This window comes from Oreochromis niloticus, linkage group LG1 (genome assembly GCF_001858045.2).
Source record: "Oreochromis niloticus isolate F11D_XX linkage group LG1, O_niloticus_UMD_NMBU, whole genome shotgun sequence".
NCBI classification, from domain to species: domain Eukaryota; kingdom Metazoa; phylum Chordata; class Actinopteri; order Cichliformes; family Cichlidae; genus Oreochromis; species Oreochromis niloticus.
In genome coordinates this window covers 22,768,412-22,779,092 of record NC_031965.2, presented here as the reverse complement: position 1 = coordinate 22,779,092, position 10,681 = coordinate 22,768,412, and the positions used below count along the sequence as shown (strand labels likewise).

General features: G+C 40.1%; 1 protein-coding gene across 4 annotated transcripts; it reads right to left on the bottom strand.

The window, feature by feature from the left end:
- Positions 1 to 943: 943 nt before the first annotated feature.
- drc4 (dynein regulatory complex subunit 4) lies at positions 944 to 9,360 on the bottom strand. 4 transcript variants are annotated; one of them, XR_268986.4, is made up of 12 exons: positions 9,253 to 9,360; positions 8,859 to 8,954; positions 7,789 to 7,986; positions 6,746 to 6,940; positions 4,529 to 4,583; positions 4,212 to 4,414; positions 3,773 to 3,928; positions 3,566 to 3,646; positions 3,278 to 3,487; positions 2,189 to 2,254; positions 1,394 to 2,108; positions 944 to 1,273 (listed from the first exon to the last, which is right to left on the bottom strand). XR_268986.4 is itself a non-coding variant. In XM_005467107.4 (12 exons), exons 1-11 carry the CDS (start codon positions 9,253 to 9,255, stop codon positions 2,022 to 2,024), a joined length of 1,350 nt encoding a protein of 449 aa, XP_005467164.1. In that variant the 5' UTR covers positions 9,256 to 9,360; the 3' UTR covers positions 944 to 1,772; positions 1,978 to 2,021. The 4 variants fall into 4 exon arrangements, 3 of the variants coding, with proteins under 3 accessions (XP_005467164.1, XP_005467165.1, XP_003442382.2); XM_005467107.4 differs by having other exon boundaries at positions 944 to 1,772; positions 1,978 to 2,108; XM_005467108.4 differs by having other exon boundaries at positions 1,978 to 2,108.
- Between the last annotated feature and the right edge of the window lie 1,321 nt (positions 9,361 to 10,681).

Genomic DNA, 10,681 nt, shown 5'->3' with positions numbered 1-10,681 from the left:
TGATACTGTGGCCTGCACCGGGACAATAACTTCCTCCTGTATTATTGATGCCGCGGGGAACAGCGATCACTCAGCGCAGCGGGGCTCGATTCACCACGGGAATAGGCAATGAGAAACTGGATCTGCCACATACGTTCCTCCTCTCTCTGCTGGAAACTCAGTCATGGCGGAGGGGAAATCATCTGATGAAAGTAGCAGTTGAGATTGGAATATTTGATTTGAGTCCACTTTTTGACCTCATTTTCCAGCATGAGGCCAAAAGCTTGCAAGTAGTCAAAATATAAAAGTAATATATTTAAATTGCAGCTTGTGTGAGAGATATTATTTCGTTTGATTGTTTTTGCTGTTTTCTGTGTCTTAAAATGGTGAGAACAAGCAGCAGCATCCAGGAAAGAGAAATGAAGCACCGGTATTGTGCCAAAAAGTGGTTTGGAGTTATTTACCAGACATTTAAACTGCTGTAAATGAGTTGTTGGCCTATAATTAGTCTAAAATATGCCAAACATATCGCTCATGAATGACATCAAGTAATTTTGAACCAGAAAGAACATTTCTGTCACAAGGCAGAAGCATTATCAGAAGCGTTATCAAAGTACTTACTTCAAACAAAATGTGGTTACACAAGTTCAAGAAATGTGCATGACCCATTTCAGGATCATGGGGCCTATCTCAGCTGTCTTGGGGTGAGTGGGGAACAACCTGGACATGATCCACTTAATCTCACACCCTCACCTATAGACAATTTTGAAACAGCAGTTATTAAAAAAAAGAAAGAAGAAGCCCTGGGACAGTGGGGGAAAAAACAAGGAAGAACATGTGAACTTCACAGAGAGGCTCAGGTCAACCAGGAGGTGCAATCCCAGAAACGTCTTGCTGTGAAGCAACGTTGTAGTGCTAACCACTGAATGACTGTACAAAACACTTAAATGCAGGAAGCAATGGAAAGAATTTTAACAACTTTAATGAACAACTTCAAGATACAGTAACAACATCTGCAGCAAGTTCAGGAATTAAAGATGAATAATGTTCAAGGGAAGGTCCCAGGTCAGCAATCTAATGGTCAAGTTTACTCTTTACACAGGATAGAGTTCAGTTACTGCGGCATGCTTGAACTGCTCAGTTTTCTGCAGGGTTCTCGTTCAGAAAGATTGACGTTGATTCACATAAGAATTTCCTGTTTTCCACAGGTCTAGACTTATGTGAGTATTCCTCAGTAAAGCCAGAGGGGGACAGGCAGGAGAAACCAGGAGCTAGGCAGGCTCACACACCCAATCTGGATGGAAGAGGATAAACAAGGTAAGTACCAAAAAATCTACTAGAAGAGGCCTCAGTGACACTGCCACATGATATAGCTTAGCAATCTGGCAATGTGGGAATAACAGTGGTTAAATACTGCAGGTGGGTGTTGATAAGAAACAGGTGCACCAGCGGGAGTCTTGGGTAACCATGCCCACTGCTGGTAGGAGTCTCGTTCCCATGACAGAGAGCGTCAGACAGAGAAGATGAGGAGAGAAAGAGTGAAGGCATGTCAACATCTGTGACCATGACACCATCTGAGACACAGCGATGAATTAAGTGAATAGCGACACCTATTGGCTGTAATTCAAAACACCTGACAAATCCAATGAAGTATCTTCATCTTTCAGCTGCTCCCTTTAGAGAGGGCATACTGGACAAAGGATGTCAAATATGGAGATGACACACAGGAGTAAAGGAGAGAAAATTCATGAGGTCATGAAGGAGGGCATGCTGAGGGTTGGTGTGACAGGATGCTACGGATAGAGGCATGACATACCCTTTAGTCTAAAACAACACACAACACAACTTTTTTTTTTTCTCCAAATTAAGAGATCCCATTTTTAATTTTTATTTTTATATATCTTTACTACTTAAAGTCATATGAGCATTAAAGGTAGATTAAAGAAAAGATGTAAATGAAATGTAAGTGTTCCAGTCTTTGGAATCATTGCTTCTCACTTTAATCCAAGTGCTGCTCCACATTTTTACCATGAGGATTACTCTCATTGGGAATTACACAGGAGCTCTTCCACAGGAACACCAAGAGCCTTTGCCTTTACCTCAGTGTGCAGCAGCAAATGCTTGCGGACCTGCAGGATACAAAGTTTCACTGTGGTTATTGTTATGAAATACATTAAAAGTAATTTCAGGAAACAAACAGACTACTAACCACAGAAATTTGATTTATTTTGTGCTGTAGGGTCCTGATGGCAGTATTTTTGGAGTCAATATGTGCCTGCAAGCAAAAACATTAAGAGCTTCTTTAATGTTCTTATAAAAACATGACACTTCCAGAAATATACTTAAAAATATACACTCACAGGCCACTTTGTTGGTAACACCTTGCTAATACCAGAATGAACCTTTTGCCTTCCGAGCTTTTTCTTCTAATTCTTAGTGGCACAGATTCAACAAGGTGCTGAAAACACTCCTCAAGAGATTTTTGGTCCTGAGGTTGCTGTAGATTCATAGTGTGACTCTCCCATTCCACCACACCCCAAAGGTGCTTTATTGGATTGAGATCTGGTGACTATGGCGGTTATTTGACTCCAGTGAACTCATTGCCATGTTCCAGAAACCAGTTTGAGATCATCTGAGCTTTGTCACATGGTGTGTTAGTCTGCTGGGTGAAACCATCAAAAGATGGGTACACCGTGATCATAAAGGAGCAGATACAGTCAGCAACAATACTCCGGTAGGCTGTGGTGTTTAAAAGATGCTCAGTTGGTCCTGACGGGCCAAGAAAAGCCCCCCACCACACACAAACACATCATTACCTCACCACCACCAGCTCCCTGAAACATTGACACAAGGCAGTATGGATCATGTTAAGCCAAATTCTGGCTCTGCTATCCAAATGTCACAGCAGAATTTGACACTCATCAGACCGTGCGTTTCAAGGTTCAATGGTTTGTTCAGAGATGTTCTTCCCATCAGTTTGAAGCAGTCTGGCCATTCTCCTCTGACATCAACAAGGCATTTTTACCCAGAAAGCTGCTGTTTCTCTTTTCCTCATCATTCTCTGTAAACCTTCAAGATGGTTATGTGTGAAAATCCCAACAGATCAGCAGTTGGTGAAATCCTGACCATGTCTACAGGCCGAATGCCTTGCTACCATGTGACTGGCTGATTAGATATTTGTGTAAATAAGCAGTTGAACTGGTGTACCTAACAAAGTGGCCAGTAAGCGTATATAAAATCAGTGTAAAGGTTTAGATGACTGCTGAAGAAGAAACATGAGGTAGATGTACAACACTACCTCAGTTTTCTTTATGAGGCTACTGAGGGCTGTTTGGTCCATGTTGGAGGCTGAAAGCACCGCGCTGAGCTGAGCCTCCGTCTCCTCCAGGCTCTCTGTCAGAGCCTGCAGCTTCTTTTCCAGCACCATGTTCTCTATGTCTCCGTTATGCTGCGCCTTCTCAACACTCTCAGTGAAAGCCTTGCGAAGTTCATCCCTTTCCAGTTGGAGCTGTGCAGCAAACACACAAAAGCATTCACATAAAACGCGCGCAACCACACATGAATGGAGCTGAGTGTTCGTTTTTACCTCGCTGAATTTCTGTTCCAACACCTCATGCTCCGCTTTCAGATCTTTCAGCTTTTTTCTTTTGATGTTTCCAATTACATCCTGTCAAAAGCAGTGCACAGAAATTATGCTCGTGCTGGGCTACAGCGATGCTGTACAACAACGAAGATGCTGGTAAAAGCAAGAAAAACTGTCCAACAGTAAACTGAAAAAAGGTGCCAAAAGAACCTTATTTCCTGAGTAGTGTTTCAGTTTCTTGGCAATTTTATAGTTTTCTTCCTTGATCTTTGAGATAAGCTCAGCAAGATGTTTGTTCTCCTTCAAAACAGTGACCACCTCCAGTTTCATGCTCTTTTGTTTCTTCTTTGTTTCATTAATTTCTCCCTGGAAAATTCAAATAAAACATTGCATGTGAAAATAAAACATATCTGGGTCAAAGCTAGCGGAACAAACTGTTCAGCAACAGAAACACTTTGATTTACCGAAAATAAAATCTCAGTCACCGTTTCAAATTTGGAGGCTTTTGTTTTGCATTTTCCAGAATGTCAAAACAATTATCAGTTCACTCAGTTTAAAGATAAGTTTAAAATTATAAGCTGTAGTCACGAGCAGAAGACTGATCAGTAGTGACTTATAGGTTTAAACAAAGCTGTGTTTGCGCTCGCACCTTGAGCTGAGTGAGCGTGTCCGCGTCCCTTTTCATGATAATGACAAATTCCTCAGCGCTGCGGTAGGTTTCATCGTGATCTTGTTTAAGAGTGGCAATGTGGCTGTTCCAGTGGTTTTCTCTTTCGCCGATCTCACTTTTCCTGATGTTGTCCAGATCTTGTCGTAGCGCCTGCACCTTCTTCTCAAACGAGGCTGTAATTTCTGCTCCAGCCGTAACACAAAAGGATGGCTCCTGTTCAGTCCTTGATAACGTGAAGCGATGAATTCAACTCAGAATGAGCTTTTTATTTTTGGGTTGCGTTTCGTTTTTTTTACCTGCGAGTTGTTTCTCCAGGTGGTCGCTTCTTGTGGTCAGTTCTTCACCATGTTTCTGTTGAGATAACAACCACGCTACAGTTAGGAGTGTTTATTCTTATAAGCTGAAGTATATCAGGGTCAGACGTGCAGAGCTATGTAATACAGTACTGAGGGGCAATAACAGCTATGCCCACGGTTAAACCACAGTGAGAATTTTACACTAATTAATCAGCCTTAAAAGACCACAAGATCAAATTTGTGGTCAAGTTCTTACAGCTCATAGAAGCCAGACTTTATTAATTCACATACTTGTGATTCCTTTTTGTTTGAGGATCAATTTTGACCAAATTTTGCTCTTTTGATACACATTAGTGATTTTTTCCCCTTATCTCGTTTATTTATTTACTTACAGTCTCTGTTTGTACTTTGCCTTCTAGTCCATCTTATTCTTAGGTTATGTTCTAGTTTAGTCTTTGTTCTCCCCACAACAGGAGGAAGTATACAATCAGTACTGTTTGTCTGTGTTTGTAAGCAGTCTAGCATGCACAGTTTTCAAGATATAATTTTTAGATAAATGATATCTTGATACCAATTACAGCTCGAGCTGATTTCATTTTGATGAAAACCAGGTCAAGGTCACGCCACATTTGTGAAAATCAGTAAAAACTTTATATTATCTACAATTTTTTGTGGATTATCAAACTTCACAACATGATACTAGGTATTGGGGGACATGAGTACGTGTTAGGACCCAAGGTCAAAGTTGACCCCGGAAAAAAAAAATCAAGAAACCATAATCTATCATATGAAAGGGCATGTAGAGAGGTGTACGACACGCACTTTTTTTAATACGCCACCCTACGACATCACAATGACACCATAAAGTTTTGCAAAATCAAAATATCTCAAGTTCTTACAGCTCTTAGAAGCCAAATATTTCAACCGATTCATATGGGTAAAGATCATAAAATACACTGTTTTAGTATCTAATGGTTCAAGGTCATGGGTCAAAGCAGGCTGACGTCAGCAAGTTGTAATAAAAACATCACAAAAAATTAAGGTTTCATATCCTCTCGTTATCTGTGTGTATACTTATTGTGGTAGTCTCCCCTTGTCCTTTGTCACTTGCTCACTCTGTTCTACGTAACTGTCATAGTTTCCTAGTAAGTTCCTGATTTCTACCTAGTCTGAGTCTTGTATTTAGTTTCCAGTGACCTCACCAATAAAGTTCCTAACAATGTTTCACAATAAAAGCATTGTTAAATTGTTAAAAAATTACGTGCTTTTGGACACTGGTTCAGCTCGGTGGTTGAGCAGCAACCACATGCTGCAAGGCCAAATGCAGTGGCCCGGGTTAGATTCTGAGGCCCTTTGGTGTGTGTCTTCCCCACCCTCAATCTCCCTGCTTTCCTGTGTCCTCTTCACTGAAGACTAGCTAATAAATGTGAGTAAAGCCCCAGAGTGCTCTTGTACCTAATTACTTTTTTTTGATAATTAAGTGCTTTAAAACAAATTTTAAAACAAATACAGAAAAGTATGAGTAATGCAGTAACTTTAGCAATGCTATAATGCATGAAAAACACAAAGTATGAGTTTTTGATTAATATATCAAACAGAGGCAAGAACAAAGGCTCGTTATAGTCAGTAGCTGAGTTAAATAAAGCTTAGCAACTGTAAAATGAAATACGTTTATGTGAATTAAGCCATCCATCCAGGTTCTACCCACTTCTGTGTCCAGGTCATGGGAGTAACCAGTCTAAGCAGAGATGGCCACACCTTCCTCTCCACAGCCACCTTCTCCAGCTCCTCTGCCATTCTCCAGCCATGAGATGTGATCTCTCCAGCGTGTGCTCTCTCCTCTCAGCCGGACATGCCCCAAACACCTAACTTATGTCAGAAGCCTGAACCACCCTACCTGGCTTCTTTTTGATGTAAAGGGGCAGCAGCTCTACTCTGAGCGCCTCCTGAATGACTGAGGCCCTCACCCTATCTCTAACACTGAGATCAGACATCCTTCGAAGGATGCTCATTTACCACTGCTTGTGTCCACAGTCTCATTGTTTCGGTCACTTCCTACAGCTTGTGGCCATGGGTGAGGGTGGAAGTGAAAATCTACTTCAATACAGAAATATGAAGGTTTTTTTCCTCAAAAGTGGAAAGTATCTTTCCAATGCAGCCTGGCAACACTATGCTTATGATTAAGGTAAAGGGAAATGTATGTTTTGTTCTACAAACCAGTTCAAGTTCCTTCTCGGTGTGTTCAAAGTTGATCTCTTGGATGTCCACCCTCGTAATTGTCTTACGAAGCTCTTCCTCTAGGTGTTCTTGCTCTTTCTCCATCAGCTCACTGGACGCCAAAGAGTCTGCATTCAGTTCAGCAATATCGTTCAGGTGTTCATGCTGGAGGTGCTTGATCTTCTGCTTGTACACCTGGTAGGGAAAACAATCACATGTGAGCGTTCATATGGAAATCCAGTATTCCTAGAACACGTAGCCTTGCAGTTGGTATCATCCACCATCTCTTAGCCCTGACCCAAAGCCCTGGCTTAGTGCCTATTCAAGTGCGATCAGCGGTCCCCGACCCCTGGGCCACGGACTGATCAGCTGGTACCGGGCCGCGAGAGTTGAGGCTCGGGTGTGAAATTTATGGTTTTCAGGGTTTTTATCGGTTTTTATCATTATTTTTTTTATCGTTTCTATTGTTAAATCGGTGTCCTGGGTCTTTTCCCGTGTGTTATGAATAAATCTTCATTTTTTGGTACTGGTACTGGTTTTATTTTGTTGTATTTATCCATGACACCTTAAAGGCCGGTCCGAGAAAATATTGTCAGACATAAACTAGTCCGAGGCGCAAAAAACGTTGGGGACCGCTGAGTTAGATTATAATCTCTGGCCAAACTTTATAGAAGACAACTTAACATATTAACACCACAGCCCTCTCGGTTACCCATCTTTATCTTTTATGCCGCTAGCATAAAAGATAAAGTCATCTGTACCTTAAATCTATCAGTAGCCATTAATAAGCAAATCCCCATACACAGATTCCTACATATATCCTAGAATAACCTTTAAACACCAAACCACATATCCTGGTTTCACTAAAAACCTTAAAATATTAGCATAAGAAACTTGTCCTGATTTCTGTTTCTTGACCTGTTTTACCAAATTTAAGAACACGGTTTGGGACTTCAGCATCACCTGACTCCATCTGACCAGCCTTTAAAATGGAAGAGCTATCTATTTTGTAATATTCTGGCTTAAAATCAGTAAAATCTTACCTTAACATCTAATTGGTGACGGGCCTCATTTTCTTCTACGTCTTTTTCTACCTTTTGCAGCTCAGAGTCGACCTCCTTCTGTTTTCTATCTGTGATTTCCCAAAAGCTGTGGATCTTGTCCCTCTCCAACTGAAAGTAGTTTCTCTCTTCCCGCTCTCTATCCAGCTCCTCTCGAAGACGCATAATGTGCTCCTCCAGCTGAAACACAGAAAGATGTGACGATGCTCAACAAACCGAATGACTGCAACATATTGTCACTTTTTTCACTCTTTTGGAGAGTCTGAGAAAATCGGACTGTCCAATTTCCATACACTCATCATGGGCATCAATATCATGGTAATTTGGAGCTTTTAATGATTTCTTTCTTGCTCTATATACACTGTACATGTACACTATATATACACACTCACATAAGTCTTATAAGTGGTCCTAAATGTTCTACAATGTATCTCAACTTGATAAGGCCAAGGCCCATTAACTTGAAGGAGTGTGGATTAGAGAAAATCCAAAATTAATCCAAACTTGCACACTCCATTCTTGGTTTTGTTTTTTTGTTGTTTTTTCTAATTCATTAAAGATATATCCTGTACAATCATTCCACCCTGGAGAAACAGCAGTTCAAAGAAATCTTTAAAAGCCCCAAATTGCCATAACATCCATGTCCATGACGAGTACATGTAAACTTACCATATCCATGTGTTGTTTTTTTGTTGTTACTTTTTTCTTTGGTATTGCAATGGACTTAAGCATCTTAAAAGTCTTCAGGGAAAGCTTGGCACATTACAAAGTTATTACAAAAAATCTGAATTACATTATCTGCAACATGACGCCTTTTTGCAGGCAGGGAGGCTCTAATTAAAATATTCAAATGGAGTGTTTACAGAGCTTGATCCGTATTAGGAGCCAAGATATGTCAATCTCACTGGCATTGAGTGTTATTTAAATGTTGTGCCTCGGCTTTATGTACTACCCCTCTAAATACACAGATCACTTTGAACAGGTTCCTATTTGTTTCCTCCTGACATAAAATACACATTCAGACACATGCTATATCACTCTTCAGCTCTGACCTGCTCCTTGGACATCTCATCCTTGGTGAGGCCATTTATCAGCGTTGGCGTCTTTGGCTTTGCTGGTTTTTTATCTGCACTTTTCTTTTTGGGTGGCTGGGGGAAAAAATTCAGCACAGCTGTTTAAAGTTAAAACTGCTTTCTGGTTAGCAACTAATGACTGCATAAAAGATAAAAGTATATATATATCCATCCATGCATCCTTTTATATTTATAAAAGAAAAAGGTTTCTATAGTCATTGGTGGTAACCTTGAGTGTGTTTTTTAAGTAGCAATGAGAAGTATACAAAAATAAGCTACATTTATACACACGCCCAGCTGCTAGCGGCATAAAAGATAAAGCTGGTTATTTACTACAGATAAAGAATTTGTTTCTTAATTATTTAATGCTCACCATCTTGTACGCTGCTCAAATTACGCGAAGAAGTGTTCGGTTTGTTGCGAAAAGAGCGCACACTCAGTAAGTACTAGTGTTGTTATAGCAACATAAACACAAACCTGCTGAGGAGGCGGGATCTACAGACGGAAAACCAATCAAATGGGACAGGAAGGGGGCTTCAAGCAGGATGATTGGTTAACAATCATCAGGTAATTCTACTGTGTCTGTAGCACACAAAACATACACGTACTCATAAGCACTAAACAAGAAAAAATAAACATCAGCGTTTACGAGTGTGCGTATCGTTCATCAAATATTTCAGTGCTTTTAGAGCCGGTGATAGAGCTTCAGTTTTTAATGCAGTTCTTTTCATGTAACCAGTGAAAGCAACTTATTAGAAGTTAAGGTGGGTAACTGGAGGGGACTCACAACTGCTGCAGTGTTGACGTCCTACTAGAAAGATTTTAGCATGCTTTTCAGCAGAAAGGAAGAGTCTATTATCACTCCTGATCCAGTCACCTATGGGAATAGAGCCGATAATACTTTAAAAAAAAAAAAAAAAAAAAAGTCCCTTAAAAATATGCCATATATGAACCAAGTATTAAAGTTAAGTTTATATCCTGCTCCTGCTTATTTTGGGGGAAAGATTTATTCTCCTAGCCTGCCAGATAATTTCCTTAAAAGCAAATTGATCTGATGGCCATACGTGCTGCCAATTGATAGTTGAGATGGCCTTTGAAAATAGAATACTTAGAAATTTAACTGTATACCACACATTTTTTTAGAAAGTGAAACCGTATTGACAAGAAATAGTAAACAAAGGTTAAGTGCTAAATCGACAGTATTTTGCTAATAGCATGGCTCTACTGAGGGCACTTTGGTCCAGACTAAAATATTAAACTCTGCATAGATTGTGATAAGAGTATGCAGATCTTTCATTGTCCCCAGTAGATTAGATGTCTCAGTGCAGGTTATCCCAGCTGCTCCCATCAAGATTCATAAAGCTTTATCACTAAACATATACAAGAGGAACAGCATTCCCATCAGTTTCAGTTGTTCTTCTAGGCTAATAGGAAAATGCTGGCATACCAGTATTTAATAAACATATACCCATTTCATTTTAAAATATTAGGACACCAACATTTAGCTCAAAGCACTGCCATGTCATGGATGTATTTAGAGAAAGTACAGTATCAGAGATGTGTGTAGTTGTACAGCTTTAGGCCTGTTATTCACACGTTTGGTATGATGCAGGTATTTTAAAATCAAGCAATAACATAAACTAATACTTTAGACCTGATTAAAATTTCATCTGAGCAACATTTCACACATACCATAATCTGAGGCTGTAGTTCATGGTGGTCTGGAGCAGTAGTTCTCCAGACTTTCTGAAGTTGTTTCAAAATGTTCCTTTGGCTGCTATTCCACTCATTTTCAGAATATT